Source organism: Bacillus rossius, chromosome 8 (genome assembly GCF_032445375.1).
Source record: "Bacillus rossius redtenbacheri isolate Brsri chromosome 8, Brsri_v3, whole genome shotgun sequence".
Classification (NCBI taxonomy): domain Eukaryota; kingdom Metazoa; phylum Arthropoda; class Insecta; order Phasmatodea; family Bacillidae; genus Bacillus; species Bacillus rossius.
This window is the reverse complement of record NC_086336.1, coordinates 40,281,191-40,301,277: the sequence shown is the minus strand read 5'-3', so window position 1 is coordinate 40,301,277 and position 20,087 is coordinate 40,281,191. Positions and strand designations below refer to the sequence as shown.

At 36.3% G+C, this 20,087-nt stretch overlaps 2 protein-coding genes across 2 annotated transcripts in view; both read left to right on the top strand.

The window, feature by feature from the left end:
* The first annotated feature begins 1,429 nt into the window (after nucleotides 1-1,429).
* On the top strand, nucleotides 1,430-7,992 carry LOC134534786 (52 kDa repressor of the inhibitor of the protein kinase-like). Its single transcript, XM_063373366.1, has 2 exons — nucleotides 1,430-1,709; nucleotides 4,810-7,992. The coding sequence occupies exons 1-2, from the start codon at nucleotides 1,707-1,709 to the stop codon at nucleotides 7,429-7,431; spliced, it is 2,625 nt and encodes an 874-aa protein (XP_063229436.1). The 5' UTR covers nucleotides 1,430-1,706; the 3' UTR covers nucleotides 7,432-7,992.
* A 4,579-nt stretch (nucleotides 7,993-12,571) lies between these two features.
* The window catches only part of LOC134534785 (uncharacterized), a 310,090-nt gene continuing 302,574 nt past the window's right edge, over nucleotides 12,572-20,087 (top strand). Inside the window, exon 1 of the mRNA XM_063373363.1 lies at nucleotides 12,572-12,772. Within this exon, the coding sequence (XP_063229433.1) occupies nucleotides 12,700-12,772 (73 nt within the window). The 5' untranslated portion in view covers nucleotides 12,572-12,699. The remainder of the gene's footprint in view (nucleotides 12,773-20,087) is intronic.

The following is a 20,087-nucleotide window of genomic DNA, read 5'->3' as shown; positions in this document are numbered from 1 at the left end:
ATGTACTACTGTGCATACTAATTTTTCTAAGAGTCTCCAAAAAAATTTTATGTGCAAGTTAGTGGAGTCCAAAATATTTTGCAATTTGGGTTTTGCCAGCTAGAAAGAAGTGTAGCAGATTTTAGCTAAACATTTCCCTAGAAAACAAATATTGAACAAAAATATTTTTTGTTGTGACTTTTTTTGCTTAAAATTAGTTGCAATATGTAGTTGTATTTCTTAATTTAAAATCCCTAATACTTTTTGTATATATTAGATCAGAACATTGCAAATTTCTGGCTAAATTATGCATATATTTTTTTTTGTGTATACCAATAGCGGCAATAGCCTATCTCTACATTGCTGAGTCAAGTGAGCGAAAAATGTTATGTAGTTTCATATTGTACCACCAAGTTGGACAAACCTTTGGGAGCATGGTTCTGCCAGTTTCCATCGCCCCTTTTCTATTTGCAGTAAAGTGTATAATCCAAAATAATGTGTTTCATTTCTTTGTAATTTTTCACCGAACCAAGCTTGGTTTTAGATTTGGCAGGCGATTTGTGGTTATTGAGCTCTGTCGCTAGTGTTGCATACTGCGCTGCTTAGTTTTTTAGTTCAGTCGGTAGCGAAGACAAAAAGATAGTTTATAATGTTTGAAAAGTCTTTAAAAGAAAAAGAGTTTTTTGTTACTGTCAGTTTTCATTTCAGTATACATTGTTTCCTAGCTATGATTTTTTTTTTTCTCTGTGGAAGAGCTTTTTACAAATTGTTTTGAATAACATTTTACTGAATATTTTTCTTTGGTATTCGTGTCAAAACTATTCATGTACTACTGCTTAAAAACTGTGGCCAGATCAGAAAAGTAAAATGCTTCCATCTTCCTCTACCTCTCCACCATTCCTCATCCTTCAATTTATTCCAGGCTTCTATCTCACTGAGCACTCCTTTAACTGTCTGCTCTTCTCACTGACTCCTTGGTCTTCCTCGAGGTCTTCTTCCTGTGTACTTCAACTCCATCATTTTCCTAGGCGGCCTCTCTTTTCCAATTCTCTGGACCTGGCCCTAGCATCTCATTCTTGCTTTTTCAACTCTCATTCAACTCCTGCACTCCAGGCGCGGCTCCAGAGGGGGGGCGATAGCCCCCCCCCCGAGACCCGAGACATTATTTTTGTTTAAGAGTGTTTACTTTTATTCCCTTTCATTATAACTTTCTCAATATATTAAACCAAACCAATCTAGAAGTTGGTCTTGGAAATTTGAATTACCCTAGTAAATATAGGGTACCACTTCACTGTCAGCGTGTAGGCTAGCAAGCCTAGTAGGTAGCAGGTAGCAGGAAGTCTCAACCCACGCGGTCGCAGAGGGCACAAAGAAATGTGACAGAAAGCTGAAAATGCAGTGGAATTTTGGTCTGGAGTGGGAAGGCATTTACTACAATGGAGGGGGGGGGGGGGTCCATAAATGGCCTGAAGCTGACAGTTTTATTGCACCCGCACGGGAAGGGCCAAACCTTCGTGAAGGGGAAGTAGGGGCACTCGCTACAGTGGCACACTTTGTTCAGTTGTTGCCAGAACTTCTCAGTACTCAGTATTGTCCAAGCTGTGCCTTGCTGTGCTGCGGACCGTGACAAACTATCTAGTTTTTTTACAGAACTGGTGTGCTTGTGGTCGATCAAGAACTAACAACAATGAATTTCTCTCACTTAATCATTTGATATTTTCTACGAAATGGTGAGTACTTATTTATATATCTGCTATAAAACATTGCTGTGTTAAATTTCAGGACTATGTTTGGTGGCATCTTGTAAATGTTAAAAATCAAATATTGCCAGCAACAGCATTTGGCTTCAGTGTTAAGAGTTCAAGGATTTTGAGTGTGATCAAATGACATGCCTCTTACCCTAAATATTTAAATTTGGTTGCCACAAGGTTAAACACGTATTTTCTCAAGTTTGAAAGGTTCACATTGCCGTAAGCCAACGAGTTTTCTCGAGTTACTCCTATTTTATCACTTCTCCATCCAATCGTACTTGGTTGCCGTAATCGTTAAAGTTCACACTTATGTGGTGATGGTCATGGGATCGATTCCAACCCCCGAAATGTGTCAATTTATGAGTAAAATTTTGGCAGCCAAGTCGTGAAGACTCTCTGCATAGCTGTGCGACGTAAGTCTCTTCATTCTCATCACTTCACACCTCATTCTTGCTTCGTGTTTTGACAATTTGACAAGTACTTTTAAATTGACTCTCATAAGACAACTTTGTCCTTTACTGCGAAGTAACGCTATACAGTTGTAAGTATTATAATCCAAAGTCAACATGAGGTGGTTAGTGTATTTTATTGTAAGCGAATTACACATGAACACAAGTAAAAAAAAAATATTTTATTATTATTATTATTCGCACCATGGTAACGGCTACAAGAGGTAGTCTGTCTTCGAAATCTATCTAAAATCGTGTTATCTATTAAAGTTTACTGTTATATTTTCGTAGAATTCACTGTTTCAAACGGAAACTCTTTTTCCAGTTTGTAATACCGTTGAAAACAAAATTTATATTTGCAATTATTATGAGGTGAATATAAAGTGCAAAACAAGGTCATAAATAATAAATAAAAATATAGGTTTAAAAAAGAGTTTTTGAAACACTGAATGATTTTTTTGCTTTTTTCCCCCCACATATTAAATTCAAATTTTGCTAAATATATTCTATAAAGACTGAGAATTGTTTGAGATAAGCTCAGAAGCTGCCTTTTTTCCTTCTTTTTACATGCAAGTCTGACGAAAATGTACAACCAAAACAAGCAAGACGACAAAGATAATTTCAAGAAAATAATTTAATGGCATGATATGGATTTTAAATATTTGGTAAAAAAAATTAAAAACTCAAATAATCAAATGTAAGACGATTCACAGTTTCCTGACATTTGTGTCATTTGTATGTATGCTGAGGGACTCACAAATATTTTCCTAATTTAAGATAAGTTTTCCCACCGTGGTGTGAAAATGTTTTAATATCTGACTTGATAAATTTTGGAAAAGGAAAAATTCTATTTATTAGTAGGTACCAAATTACTTGAATTGTAAAGCTTTTCTTTAGTGAAATATATAATCAATAAAATATTAGATGAAAGTAACAATTTAGACTACTTTTATTGTGTGTGGTTATAAAGCCGGCACATACGAGAAGACCAGGAAAGAGATTGTGTTTTTTGCCATTTTAATTTCTCAAGCATTAATAACTGTGGTCTACTTAATGTAAATAAGTCCTAGTTTTAGTAGCTGTAATTTATCGTAATTTTTTTCAAAGCCAAACCTAAATGACCAATGATTACCAGGTCTTTAGAACTATAAATAGTGATAAGAAAATAATAACGTCTAAACTGTATCGACCATGAAAGTCGTCTTTCAAATTTTATTATAAATGAGTTGTTTTATTCCTCTTGAAACTGGAAGGATCGTGACATTAATTAGCCCCTTCCCTCTCTGAGCAATTGCATTTTTATATATTTGAAAATTATATTTTCCGACTCAGACATTTGTTATTTATTGCTCTTAAAAATTGGTCATACTTATATCCATCATCACTTTTAGGAAAACACTATTGTTATTTCTTTTCTTAAGAATTAATTATATAATTTACTTATAAAAGGTAGCAAATATTTAATGACAGATCGTAAATTAAACCACAAAAATGAAGTAGGTGGATACCCCTTAATAAACCAAAATAACTGATTACATCGTTTGTTTATAAATACTTTTAGTGACAGTCCGGCCAACTGCCGAGTTGCGACTGTGGCGCGAAGACTGTCTGCTCGAGAACATTTTAACGCACAGCACGAACATCAACTTACAGAATAAATCGAATCGTCAAAGGCATTATGTTATGCATGGTCGGGCACAAGGCACAAACGTAAAACTTAGCGCCGCTCTTAGAGTAGTAACAATAGGACCCCTTGGACGATAAAACACGTGAAAATAGCCAGATTGTCACCCCTCAAAGCTCCCCTTAGAGAAAAATAAGAGTAATATATTAATTAAGAAACTACAAAAATTGGTGTATCTATTTCGAGTTCACAACTGCCATAAAACCTCAATTTTAGAAAATTTATATATTTTTTGAAAACTTATATAGCGTGTTCGGTTTATGCAGGGCACAAATTTAATGTACGTTAGGGTATGCCAAAACAAGCAGTTTTTGTTAAGTAACGTAGTAGGTTTAAACATTCGGCTTTGGGCGAAGAGCGCAGTTTTGACTGTTAGTGAATACGGTGTTGCGCTTACATATTCGGGTAACAGTAATAACATGGCGAACTTTCATTCACAGAGGTGGCTGATAATGCTAATGGGCTAGAGGTATGTAGAGGCGAAAAAAAAATATTGCAGCGCATTTACAAAGAGCATTTTCACAAAAGAAGTATTCCGAATAGGAATACGGCTTCATTAGCGACTGTCCACACCACGAAGAGTGACCGCTGATTGCTAGTACACATGTCTAACTAATTCTAAACATCTGCACTCCGCTTGTCGTGTGCTTCCCGCAGAGCGTGTGACGTCACTGCGCTGCGTCTGCGCTCCCTCTCAGCCAATGATGTAGATGTAGTGCCCATATTCGTATGAAAATCAAGTTTGCATTCTACTATTCGCGCTTAAAAAATTGTAAAGTTGCATTTCCTTTTTTATTCTTCTTTGAAAATTTACTTGTATTTCCATTCCCTGCTACCCATTAAATTTCTGTCCCGCAATAATTAGCAAATGTTCTGTATTTAACATGTTTTAACTTTCTTTTGAAAGCATAAAATATTTAAATTAATTTATACATTTTTTTCACAGGCAAAAGTACCAAAAAGGCCTAAGCTTGGCTCATTGGGCTTTACCAAAAATATTGAGTCATATTTTTCAAGAGCCTCATCTTCAACGAGTCAACAACCACAAGAATTATCAACACAAGCAGCAGCTAATTCAGGAAGTGAGCAAAGAGATGCCATGGATGCTCAAGAGCAACAAGGAGCCATTGCACGATTCAATGGGTCTTCAGTGGATTGTGCTGAAGCTGTTGACTGCAATGTAGGTGCGAGTGAATCAGGTTCAGTAAATTATAATTCAGTTAATCATCCTTCCCACCAAAATGATGTAGGGCTACACATAGGGGTAGGAACCCTTATAAGTGACTACACAAAATGCCAGTTGCTGGAAAATCATTGGACTCCACCTTGCGACTACTCATTTCCTTTTTCTGTTAAAAAAGAGAAATGTAGAGAATATAAGAGGTATTTGTCCAAAAAACATATTGATATGTTTCATTGGGTGGTTTTCTCACATGCAAAGAAAGGACTATTTTGTGTGTACTGTTCTCTCTTCTCTGCCCATGCTGCTGGTCACAATAACGGTATGAAACTAGGGAAGTTGGTGACGGAGCCACTTACCAAATTTTCAAAGCTGACTGGAAAAGATGGTGATTTGGAAGTTCATGATAAAACTGAATATCATAACCAGAATGTCATTGCGGGTAAACGATTCCTACAATCCTACCATAATCCTGAGTTTGAAGTCATTAACCTGATTAATTCTCAACGTCTTCAACAAGTAAATGAAAATCGAGCTAGATTGCGACCTATTATTGAAACCATAATCTTTTGTGGTCGCCAGAATATACCCCTACGAGGGCACAGAGATGATGGTGTCCTACTGGATGATTGTACACCAGCAAACAATGAGGGTAATTTCAGGGAATTATTAAGATTCAAAGTAGCATCAGGTGACAAAGAGTTGGAGAACCATCTCTCTTGTGCATCATCTAGAGCAACTTACATTGGGAAAAATACTCAGAATGAGCTGATAGAATGTTGTGGTGATGAAATTCAATCAATTATTTTAGGCAGAATAAAAAAAGCTGGGTTCTATGCAATTATATTTGATGAAACTACAGATGTAGCACACATTGAGCAACTAAGTCTTAGTGTCAGGTATTTTTATGAAATGACTATCATTGAAGACTTTATAATGTTTATTGATGCCTGTAAAGCAATAGATGGAAATTGGCAACACATAGGAGAAAACAAAGAAATTGGTTCTGATTGTGAAAGTGAGGTTATACTTGAACCACGTCTAACAGGCAAATCTATAGGAAAACTTGTCGTACAGATGCTATCAGATAGCGATCTAGATCCACGTCTTTGTGTTGGTATTTCTACAGACAGTTGCAGTGTAATGGTTTCTGAAAGTTCAGGTGCAGTTACAGAAATAATGGGAGTTACGAAAAATGCCACCAGATGTTCGTGTCAAAACCATTGTCTAAACAACTCAATTTCCCAATCATCCAAAGTGTCATCAATTCGCAATACTGTTTCCATAATAAAAACATGCATTTCTTTCTTCAACCAATCTGCCAAAAGACACAAGGTTTTAAGGAAATTTTCGTCCTCAAATATTGCCAGCTTATGTGAGACCAGGTGGGTTGAAAGACACACTTCGTTACTCCAGTTTCGCGAGCATTTACCTAGTATTGTGAAGGCACTCTCTGCTATAACATCATGGCAAGACTCGAAATCGGCCTCAAAAGCATTAACTCTACTTAATTCCTTACTAACCAGTGAATTTATCCTAGCAATGCTCTCTCTCCTGGATGTTTTGAAGATTACACTTCCATTGAGTACCCTCCTTCAAGCAGAATCACTTGATATGCACGAAGCTTCAAATGCTGTTAGGGATACTTTATCTGTTCTCAAGACTAGGAGAGAAAACAGTGACAATACTTTTCATGTAGTGTTTTCTGAAGCAAAAACCTTGGCTTCAAAACTCGATGTAGAAATAAGAAAACCTCGGACAACTGCAAAACAGATACATAGAGAGAACTATGATACTGATGATGCAGAATGTTACTACAGAGCCATTTATAATTCCATGTTGGATTTTATACTCATCGATATGAAGTCCCGTTTTTCAGAAGACTGTTTGAAATCATTTGACATTCGTTTGCTGGTACCACATATTCTTCTCAATAGAAGTAAAGATGTTGATTTCAGAGAGCGACTAAAAGCTATTGCTTCTCGTTTTTCTTTTATTCAGGATAATCAAGAAAGTGTTTTGTTTGCGAAGCTTGAAGGTGAAGTCTGTGTATGGGAGGCCAAGTGGTTTCGTGAGCTTAAGGCATCAGACGAAGTAGAAGTACCGAAAACTGCAATGGAAGCTATTTTGAAGTGTGAAGAGGAAATGTTTCCTACAATATTTAAGCTACTAAAAATTTTAGTGACATTACCAATTAGTGTAGCTACTGCAGAAAGGTCGTTCTCAACACTTCGAAGGTCAAAAACATGGCTGAGATCAAGAATTCTAGAAGAAAGACTTAATGGACTATGCCTTCTTCATATACACAGAGACATTTCGATAAATATTGATAATATTATTGAAAGATTTGCCAAGAAAGGTAAAAGAAGATTAGATTTTGTCGTCTAATGTAAATGAATTACTTATTCAGTTTCCTTGTTGTTTCAATGTTATCACATAGGTAGATATTTGTAAATATTTATTTGTTTGTGTCCTTTTTATATTCTTTATTTTAGAGTATGTCATATCACCAACATTTACATTCATGTGCCCTGTGTTACATTTACTTGTTTGAAAATGTGTATAAAAGTATGTTAAGTTCAATATTTGAGACTATAAATTTGTAAATATTTAATGGCCAACTGGTGGTATGTTAAAAATAATTTTTTACAACTTCATTTGTATTGCTACGATAGCCCCCACCGAAAAGCCTTCCTGGAGCCGCCCCTGCTGCACTCCTGCTTTTGCTTGAACCATTTCATTCCTGAACCTGCCTCGCCTCGTAACTACCAACATACTTATTCCTTTTGCTTTGATCTTCCCAGCATCTCTTATCTACAAAGTGTCTTCTCCCTAAATGGCTATTGCCACATAGGAAGTATTGTTAGCATTTTAATGGCACCTCCCTCTTCCATACCACCTGTAGAATGCATCCCGTTATTATTCTCTCTTTACAATTTCCTCCTTGATTTTGCCCCCTTAACTATCTATATTTTATAATCTGAAAAAATTGAAAAATGTACTATGACTGTGGTCCTCAAATGTTCCTGGCTAAGGACCATTCACTATATTTTTTCAATTTGGCCCATTAATATGAGGGTACATAAGCTGTTTGAAAAAAAATTAAGAAATATTTGAAACTGATGAAGCCAACTGCAGTCACCTTATAACTAGAGAATTCTTCATTTTTATACCCTCGGTTTCTAAAGGCTTGGTTTTCTACAGTCTGAAAACTAAACTATGTCTTGAAACTAAATTGACATTTTCAATCATTTTACTTCAACTAGGTATACCTGATTTCCTTGGAAATTTCAAACTTGACTGAATTAAACAAAAAAAATTGTTCAGAAAATTGAAAAACAGGGGTTAGACTTTTTGCTAGTAAATAAGTCTTCAATGTACTAATGGACTAAACATTGTTTTGGAATTGTGCATATATAGTGCATTTTATTTTGGTGAAAGAATAAATAGGTAGTAATATTAAATGTGAAGATTTTGTATGTTGCCAAATAACTCCTATTAACTATTTTTTATAGTGTTATTTATTCAATAAACTATGCTTTTTCCTTTTACTTGCAATGAACTATTATTTCACACTCATTAACTAGGATGTAAATTTTGTTCCTCATTAAAACATTAATGGATGAATGATTGCAGGGAAAAACATTGCTTAAGAGGTTCGTCTCATTGCAGGTAATTGTTTTTATTGTGTAACATTTGAAGATAATTTTTTGTGCGATAAATCTAGTCAGCTTTTCAACGCTATCATTGTGAAAGATTATTTTCGTATTCCTTGCATTCATGCCTCTGTGTATGGTGTATTGGCTGGCATGTAGTTTGTGTGCTGTCTGCTGTACTGTGGCTGTCATTGCAGTGATATGTTACATCAGCATCAAGAATCATGCCAACGAGTTTGAAAAGCAAGACATATTCTCTGCCCAGGGGCAAATGCGCAGGGAAGGGTGGGTATATTATACATCTCCTCCCCCTGAAAATAAATTCTGCATATGCTTCTCTGTGTACCATGACACAGCTTTGTCACATACTTACCACATGAGCTTGTAGTGTTTGCCTCTGCACTCTGTGAGGTATTAATGATATGGGCATAGTTGTACAGTAATATCTTGGAGTAGTAATTTTGGAATTTGCCAATTTTGTTTACAAAATAAATGTAAGTTACAGTGACAAATTTTTATGAAAAATTAAGTTTATTTAAATGGCATGTAAAGAAAATGAAAATTTTGTGTAGGAAGTTTGAGTTTTATCATTAAAGTTATGACTTAATTCATGTAAATAAGTTATATAACCTCATCTATGGCACATGAGGGAATTTTTTTGTTGGAGGGGATTTTGTAATAAAGATTAACATAAAGGTATTTGGACAGCTACATCATTATTTTCAATTTGCATCACTGCCTGTTAATTCAGGCTTTGAATAAACAACTCATATCACCTAAAATAACATTGCCTTCACCAAGATATTGCATATTTATTTGTAACTTCCAGGGAGGAATTATATTTACAACTGACTGTATTGGATTGACTGAGAGATAAGATTAATTGAAATTCAGGCATATTTGCATTACTTTTTCAAGTAAGGTGGTACCATAACTAGCTTGAATAACACTTAATACAAACTCAATTGCACTATTAAAAATGTAAGTAAAGATTTTACTGCATGAATATCAGTAGTTACACCAAAAGAGAGAGAGAGAATGAATTTGAAGTAATGATTTTTGTTAAAATGACAAACAAGCTGTAAAATTACTGGATTTCTTAGATTTCTGTGAAAATTACGTGATAAGTATTGTAAGACATTATTATTCACTGTAACCATTATCAGCAACTGCAAGGAAAACAATCCCTGCATAAAGAAGTATGCATTGCAATGTTTTGTTTGCTAAACAAAACGTCACTATTGTTAATGTTTCAAGTTAAAATGGTTTAAATCAAAGCACAGGAATACTGATAGAGAACATACTTTTGTAAGATAGTCTGTACAAATGATACCTAAGTACAGTCCCTATGGTTAGGCAGCTGACTATAACATCTGCCATATTTGTCCTGTCTGTGACAGAAAACATAAGATGTTCTTATTTGAATAGTAACAAATATAAAAAAAAAGGATGTCTGTTGTATTAGGGGGATACTGATTTTCTGTTAAATGACATCATTCCAGATAGCACAAATGTGTTAAATAATTTGGTTGGAAGAAATTAAGGGGGAGGGGGGGGGTTGTAATAATACACTTACAGGGTCCACTATGTGGATTTGGCTGTCGTGGGGGAAAAAAAAGGGGGGGGGGGGTAATATCTCGGGCCTGGTTGAGTTCTGGATTATTTTTTTTTAATGCTTGGGTATACATGAAGTAAGGTGATATTACATCTATTGCTAAAAAAAATTATTTGGAAAAACTTGTTATGTAATATACTTAGGTTTTATTTACAATTGTGGCTAATGTGGTTGCTAACATATTTATATATACATACATACATTTGGTATTTAGTACTTTTTTTTTTAATACAGATATTTTTAATTTGATACTTTACTCATGTGAGTACTTTTTGGCAGGTATCGAACCCCAATCTCTCAACAAAATATCAAATTCAATATTCACCCTGTCCTATGTCACACACACATTACACTGTTTGTATTGGTATTCTACTAGATACCTATTATGGTTTTAAACAAAATAATCAATATATCTTACTATGGATAAAATAAGTTTTGTTTTTCTTAAAAGTGTCATTCAGAGTGATTTATTGAGGAAACAACAAATGGGAATCTCTCTTAAGTTGATATTGGATGTAAAGACCCATTGGAATTCTGTTTATTACATACTCAAGAGGTATGTTGAACTGGCTCCTAATATACACCAAATTGTGATGCTAAACACGAATTCACCACCTACTCCCTCGGCTTTAGAAGTACAGAATATTAAACTATTGCTCAACATTTTGAAGCCAATAGATTACATCACCAAAAAACGGTCTGGTGAGAAGTATTTAACTATCAGCAAAATCATACCGATAGTCAACTGCCTCAAAGCACAGATCAATGATCCAAGAGTTCCTAGTGACAGCAGTGTAGCAGAGTCAGGTGAAGTACGAGGTAATAATACAAATACATACAACATATATTTGAATACATTGAAGATAAATCATTTGATTGCTATCTCCTGTTTGCTAGACCCAGAATTCAAAAACATTCACTTTCAAGATGCCATAGCTTATGCTAAGACAGTATTTATGGTTAGGCGTTCAGCAGCAGTAAATGTCACCATTAGTGATTCAGATAGTGATTCTTCTGTTGACACAAAATGAGTATATGATTTCTGGAGTCATCACATGTCCTTACTGCACAGCAAAGAAAAAGGCAAAGGTAGAACAGGCTCTTTACAGTCTATTTAGTCTGCAGATGAAAAAGATGAAATTAGCTTATATTTGGCAACACCATTATCACTATTGACTGATCCTTTGGACTAATGAGAAGATGTGAAATCTGTATTGCCAAATAAACTAGCCAATGAATTTATAGCAGTTCCAGCGACATCAGTCCCCTCCGAATGTTTATTTTCGAAGGCAGGCAGTATATTGTCAAATACATGAAACAGATTATCACCGAAACGACTGGATAGATAATTGATTTTGAGTGACTACAAAAAGTGTGAAATGTAAGAATGAGGTACCCTAATTAAACATTCAATATATTTAAATGCATTGAAGTTATCATTTGATTGCAATGTCCTGCTTTCAAGACCCAAGATTAAAAATATTCACTTTTAAGATGACAGAGTTTGTGCTAAGACAAAATTGGTAGATAATTGAAATAAAAACTTGGCTTTTGATTAATTTAATGCTTGTTATAATAAAATTTTAAAAATGCTAAAGAAAAGTATTGATACTTTCATGAGTATGATACTTTTCTTCCGATACTACTCATGAGTAAATTATCGATACTTATCCGATGCGCTGTCCCTACATACACTAGAAACTAGGTAGTTTGCAATAGTTTCATTGCTGCTCTTTATTAAAATCAGTCTGCTGTAAAGAGTATTTTCTAAAATGATGAAATTGAAATACCCCTGCTTTCAAACAAAATTCTAATGAGCCTGGGTGAACTGCATACTTGTTGGACATGTATTATATAAGCGAGCACGATGGTTTTGATGCCTGAAGTCATTTCTGAATATGTACAGATATAAAAAAAAATTGTTTGTGTGTGTGTATAAAGTAAGAATACTTTTTCTAAGAAGAAGTTTTTGTACGGCTGATTAGTGATTGATCGAAATTTAAAATTCAGTGTGAAAGTTGAAAAACTCGTATTAATTATCAATGCGAAATCAGCGATATTGAATGTGGTACATACTGAATGAACAATTTCATGCGTCATACCCGTACCGCCCCGCGCGGAAGCGATTGAGAAAGCCGTTCGAGCGATGTGCATGTAGTTCAGTGTATCGCCGAGGGATGGCGCTGGGTGCCGCGCGGGTAGGAAAAATCTGTAAATATGAGTGATCCTGACTGAATAGCGTAGGCAGCCAGTCGATTGTTGTGTTGTGAGCGCAGTGGGCGAGGGCGTGAAGCGTGTTGTGGCCGAGTGCGGGGGGAGGCGTTTGACCGTTGGTCGAAATATTGTGATGTGACGAGTGCGTGAAAAATTTTTCTGGGTGGCAGAATGACCTCAGGCCAGGTGTCTGCTTCCGAGGATTGCGATTCAGATGGCTCTCTCAGCTGGGAGGATTTCTTTGGTGAGTGAGCCCATATTTCAAATTTTACGTAGTATTTTTTTTTTCCCCCCCCGACCCGGTAGTGTCAGGAGTAAACCAACCTATTCATGTTGTCAATAAGTACTGTATGGAAAATACCGGCGTCTGTTCAAAAAAAAAGTAATTGAAATTGTAGCACGTTTCACCTCGGCTAAATAATGTAAACTGACTAATTTATTTGTTGGTATTATATGTACATATATTTAAAAATAAAGGTTTATGTGCCATTTCGTATAAATATGTAACTACGTACATAATATTTTATTTAAATTTTTAGTACGTGAGTGATGAGTATGTCAGTATATTCTCATCTTGGTTAAAATCAATGTAACAATGAAATATTCATCTCTTATTTAGGACCACCGACTAACACAGAAATTCAATACAATTTTAATCGTGCTACTGTGAATTCGTTGATCCGTGGGTTGATTTCCATTTTGTTTGATGAACCACATTGTTGTTCTACACCAGTCTGAATTAACGAATAGTATATTGTTATTTGAAATCACACAGTTAATTTCGTTACGTTAGTATGCCCAAAATCGTATTAATGTGGTATTGCAGGCTGCATAAAAAAGCCTCGCGTACTGTGTCTATGAATTATCTCTCATTTTTTACTATGTCTAATGGTTTGTTGCTAGTATGCGCCGAAGCATTACCGGTACTAGTGTTGATAATTACCTAGTATATTTGTGGTTACTTTGTTGAAAATTATTTAAAATATAAGTTCATACTGGCCGTAGTTATGACACCGGTACTGGTACATACGTATTCGTATATATAGCTAATTCAATAGGCAAAGCCGGTAGTGTTTTAATCAGCATCTTAGTATTAGATTTCATGGGCTAACTAACGTACAGGAAGAGCTGCGGTAAGAAAAACATGGGTTTGTATCGTTCTAGGTGGCTCATAAAAAAGCGAATGAGCTACAGACCAAATATTTTTGTGTACAGAATTTCATCTGTTCTATTCTCTTCAGCTCTTAGCCAAGAATAAAGGAAACTTGACAATTGTAATTATACGTTTGGTGAAATAAAACTTAATATATTGTGTATTCTTCATTCTTTTCGTGTGAAATATACTTCTATGGTTTCACTGAGCCTGGCTCAATGGTGAAAACATAGAACTCGCATTCTGGAGGGAGAAAAACGCGTGTTCGAATCCCGGTCGGGCCATTTTTTATTTCTGTTTTTCCGTCGTTTTCCAAAATAACTCCAAGCAAACACTGGATTGGTTAGATAATATTGGTTATATCAGTTTATTTTAAGTATCGTTGTGTTACTGTCGCTAATGACCTCGCTGTTCACCCCATTCCGCACTCACTATTTCAGAAGACTGAAACATTGTAGTGTTACAAAAGCCTGTCCGAAATGTCTCTGCTGTGTGGGACGAAACGAAATTGCATACGCCTAAAACGCTGGGACGGTTTCCTAGTTACATTTTTTAAATTTTGTAAGAGCAAGAGGTGTCTGCAGTGGCGGTTGCAGGAGGGATAGAAGAAAAATCTTTTTTCCCCCCTGAAGTTATGAAAAAATTTTCAAAATACCAGCGAAGACAGTTCTATGTTACTCTGTGAGAAACCACGTCGCCCACGGCTTCTACTGCAGGCCATTATGTCAGTGTGTTAGTTTTAATAGTAATGCAAGTTTTTTTTTTTTTTTCAAATTTAATTTTTTTAATACCTTCCCCTTCCCCCTCCCTCAGAAAAAATTCCTGTATCCGTTACGTAATAATACAACAGATATATGTGCCTACGTTTAATGAAGGCCAAGGCTTGTCATTGGAAAACAAATTACGAGAATTGAAACCACGTTATATGATTATAGCCTATCTATTTATAGCCAAGAAAATAACCGCTGGGATATAGGTACGTAGACTAAAGGATAAAATCAAATCACAACGTAATTATATAAACACCAGTCGTGTAAACACATCTATCTATCTACGTAATTCTAACGTAATAAAAAAAGCCAACAAATATCACAACCACCGCGACCAGATAGTGAGCCCCTGTTGGCCACACGGATTCAAGAACATGTAAGAGCTTGGGCGTTTACTCACTATCTTCGTTGCGAGTATCCGTACGCGTGCGTCCCATTGCAGCTGCGTGTTACGACACCACGGCAGTTTTCAGTGTCGCTCATCTGCTTCCTTGTCATTGGAGCTGCTGCCTGGCGGAGTGGTGGGATTGGTTCAGAAGGTGCGAGGTCGTCTATCTAACAAACGCAAGGGCGTATCCGATGGGGAATTGAACAAAAAGCAGCATACAACAAATTTTGGAAAACATATCAACCTATTTTTTTCTTGTATCTAAACACTTTGAAAGACGATTTGAGGCATTAAGCTGTCATTACACACAAATCATAATATTAAATTTAATTAAGTAGTCTCTTTAAAGAACTTGCTTCGCCGACCACTTAACAGAATATTTCCCAGAAACGATGGAAGAATATTCAGCTAACAAAAACCTGTTAGCAAAAGTGCACTTGTTCGTGGACTGTACTTTGCCTATATTTCGTTTACATCGTGTAACCCATCCTTCGGCATGAATCTTTCTACTGTGGCCGCGAGCGCCGGTGTCACATTGTGAATTTCTCCCGCTTGGCTGCAACGTCCACACGTGTTTTGGCAGAACATTCTTTCTCCCGTTGTTCTTGGACTGTACAACGCAGGTCTCTCGAGAATGCGCTAAGTAAATTTACCAAAATCTAGCATATCCAGAAGAAATTCCGAAACTGGCAATTGCTCCGGTCTAAATGCACGGTGACACCAGTCTACACTGTAAGAACTGTTCACCTTAAATCGACGAAGAACGCCGGTTGTAAGTTATCTAGGGATCTTCGTAATTGTATCGTTATCTTCATAAATATGTGGGTCAAAAATTCACTCCTTTGATTCTTGTTCACTTACAAGATTAATGTTTGTATTTAAGAAGGAAAAACATTCAAAAACTGATTAAGCCTCATGCAAAACAAAAATATTTCTTCAAGTGTTTGTTCCCTGTTTATAAGGAAATAACAGAATTAGGACGTTGAAATACGCCGTAACTTCTACGAAGAACCAGTCATATGAAATTACAAATAACTTAACTAACTCTTCGTTTATTTGAGGTGAATTTTTCGTTGAAATGTTCGTAAATTTACTGTAATTTCTAAGAGACTAAGGCGCCACTCACAGGCGGTAGGATAGGACTACTTTGACACCTTGCTGAAAGTTTAGATCTGAAAAATTCCCCCCCCTCCTCCCTGCCTTCTTCCTCTCCCCTTTTTTCCACCCGCCTGTTATACGCGCGTCAATATACTTTTTTTTTTTTATTTTTTTTTTTTAACTTTATTGCATCTTGTCCCAAAGAGCTGAAAGCTCATGCTGGGGGACTATACATACAATGTACAACGTATATACATCAACATAAACACATGTATCCGTATGGTTATCAATATCAAAATAGCCTATACACATACATTATTACGTTTTACCACACACGTCAAATACTAATAAAAGTAATATATATGATTATTACAAACATGTTCAGGGTTTCATAAAACTTTTAGTAATATTTAGCGGTAATAGTCATAAGAAATTACAAAAGAAATAGCACATATACTCAAAAATATTAATTATAAATAGAACCCGTTCTCTGTCAGTATTTTTATATTTTTTATTTATTATTAAACTAATTAATTCTTAAGTTTTTATTTTTTTTCTTAATCATTAGTCAAAATTGCCGTTAATGTTTACATGCAAGTAGATAAATTATTATTTTTTTTTTTTTTTACTGAGGCATTGGATGGCATGCGAATTCCCCGCAGACGTCAGGCGAAAGTTTGTCAAGGTACACGGCAAACTGAAATCTGTTCCATAACCCCCCCCCCCCCTTATCATTGTTATTCTTCAACCATCCTCACGTACTTATCTCCGTGAAAGTCTATGCTATCTGACGTGTACGTGATGCTGGGAACTTGAAGAGTCCGCACTGATAAATACAAGCCCACACAATGGAAAGTAGACACGGTAATAAGTTCAGCCATCGTCCGGCGTGTGGGCTTGGCGGACACGCAAATGCTGTTTTTATGTACCTGCTTCCCCCCCCCCCCCTCATCATTTTCTGTTACGGCTCGGCGTCACACCTTGTTGTTTTGTCTTTTTTCCTTCGTTATTACTTTTATTTAAAGTTTAAAGGCTATTTTTAGCATTTTAACTTGATACCTCCCTGGCATTTGGTTCAGTCCCAAATATTTTCAAAAGATAAATGCACGTAGTGTAATTTAATGGGTGGGAAAAGGCACGCAAGTGATGATAATTACAAAGACTTTCGCGACTTTCCTAAGCGCTAGGCTGTTGGAGTATCAGTTTTGAGAGGTAACCATAGCATTATATGGCGGAGAAATAAATATGGTGTATCGCGAGTCCCTTGAATGCTTTCAAGAATCTGATCATGTTTCATGCCATATATATATATATATATATATATATATATCTGAAAACTAGCGATTTAGTCGATTTTTCACGCTTCTGAAAATACATTTTAAATACGAAATAAGGAAACAGAACTATTCATCCGCCCTCTTATTCATAAATGATTTTCGTGAGCAGACACAGCGCGGATATCTGTAGAAGTGTTTATATATATACATATTTTTTTTTTAAGCTCTGTACACCGTATGTGTGTCCAGGTAGGTGGGGCCCTCAAGATAGCAGTGTTTGACTCGCTGACATCGCGTGGCGGCGAGAACTGCTGACGCGAACCTGCCGTCTATTAAGCTTGGCGAGTTAATTGACTGTCGATGATGGGACGTAATTGGTGGGGCGCGGGAGGGACACTTGACGATGCTGGGTAAACATCTGTGGCGTGAATATGGCCGAACTCAAAGGGCCGTCCAGATAAACTAATAGTCCCGCGGCGGGGGGGTTAAATAATTTAGTTGGGTCTCTCACCGCGCACCTTAAACGTCGCACTGCTGCGCCTTACATTTTCTTTCAAAGTGTTTAAGGGGAACTAGGCCTCACCATCTTGCAATTTCAAATAATTTGATACCGCTTTTATACTACATCTTCTTTCGTGTGACATTTCTTTTGGTCCGACATAGCATAGGACTTAGCTTTGGCTGCATGTTGAAGTCTACACTTGTGTAATTATCACGGTAGTTGTAGTCGCCCGTGTGAGATAATGTCATTTCCTTCCGGAGCTTACAGACTAGAGCCTGTTGTAAAAAATGTTGTTTAACAAGGTAAAAAATATGTCTGGGAAACATGACTTATGCCTTAATATGCCAAAAATTGGGAGAAATATATCAAGATAAATAAATAAGGAAAAATACAAGATGGCGAGGCCTGAACCCCCTTAAATACCAAGAACCAATCTATTAACGTATTTTTCAGAAATTTGTTGTATTTTTGGGAAGAGGGGGGGGGGGGGACGCGTACTCAATACTTAGGGCGGTTTAGGACTCGCCATCTTGTAATTTTGAATATTTTAATACCCCCTTTTTTACGTGGCATAGGACGTAACTTTGGCTACTTGTCGAAGTCAATACTTGTGAAATGGTGTGGTTATCATGACATTTGTGGCATTGAATATATATAAATTCAATGGTTGTGAGTAGTTGGAAAAGGGGGGTTCAAGCACAGGCGCAGGAGCCAGGAGCCGGCCGCCATCTTGGATGACGTCATTTTTGACCCAAAATTCCTCAAAATTCCTCAAAAATGACTCAAAATGACTCAAAATTTCCCGTTTTCGAGGGAAAAATTCCCGTTTCGAGGGAAAAAATTCCCGTTTCGAGGGAAAATTTCCCGTTTTATTCCGTAAAAATCCCAGTGGATAGAAAAGTCCTAAAAGTGGCTGAATCATCCCTAACGCAAGCCACTGTTAAGCCGCTATCAGGACTTGACCTTTGACCTTGCTAATCTATGCTAATCTATGCCAATCTATGCCAATCTACGCTAATCTATGCCAATCTATGCCAATCTATGCTAATCTATGCCAATCTATGCTAATCTATGCCAATCTATGCTAATCCGTATGCTAATCTATGCTAATCTGTATGCTAATCCATACTAATCTGTATGCCAATCCATGCTAATCCATCCGCCATTTTGTATTTCTAGAAATTTCCACAAACTTCGAATCGTGACGTCACCGTTGCACTTTGTGTCACGGACGCCATCTTGGATTTGAATTTTTTTTTTTTCGAACTTTGAAATTCGATGTAAACATCAACCACCATCTTGTTTTCGTCTGCTGGTGGCCGCCATATTGTTTTCGTCTGCTGGTGGCAGCCATCTTGTTTTCGTCTGCTGGTGGCCGCCATCTTGTTTTCGTCTGCTGGAGGCAGCCATCTTGTGAGAGTGCGCTCACGCCATGTTAGTTTAATTCTTACCCGCTAGAGTGCAGTAATCATTTATTATTACTGTGACACCCACCATCTTGTCATTTGGCCACCATCTTGAAAATCCATAATTATTTAGCTAGGAATTCGGGAAAGATTCCAAAATTTATTAAATAAATCACCCATTAATTTATTTATTGAATCGCTGGATTCCAGTCCTTTGTTCGATACCTGATCGATGCAATAATGTTTAATTTTATGTAAAATAATAATAATTTCAATAAACCATCTTCAACATTCTTAAAGAGACTTTAAAACCTCTACTACCATCATCCTATAAGCCATCAACACCACCATCTTGGAAAATTCGTAATTATATTGCTAGAGATTCGGGAAAAAGTTACAAATTCATTAAATAAATTTGCAAACAATAAAATGATTAATTAGGTCGACTCAGGCCCTTGACACGATTCGGAATGAAGATGGAAAAAAATAAACATAATATAATAGTGGCAGGTTCGAGAAAGAAAACAACACAAGTTCTTTCACAAAATAAACTTTATTACATAATTTCTACTTTACTACACGAACACTTGCGAAAGCCAGCAATCTTATAATCATTTAGGTCCGCAGCGGCGTGAAATGACTAATTCTTAGCTCCAATCGGCTTATACTAGAAAGAGTCCAGCCAGAACCTTTACAGACATAGTCCTCCTCTTCTTGACAGAGTTTCTGGATACCGTTTTTAACAGTATGCTTCACATCGTTAGAACTGTAAATTACTGCAGCCGATGTCTTGAATGCACACTTCTTCACTTCGTCTTCGAATGGATACGGCTTTCCATATATACAGTCCAACCACAAGTTGTATTTTAATGAACCGTTTGTTGCTACATCATCAGTAAGCTGATTGATTATGTTCTCTTTGATATCATCAAGAAAATTACAAATGTCTTTCGACTCACCTAACG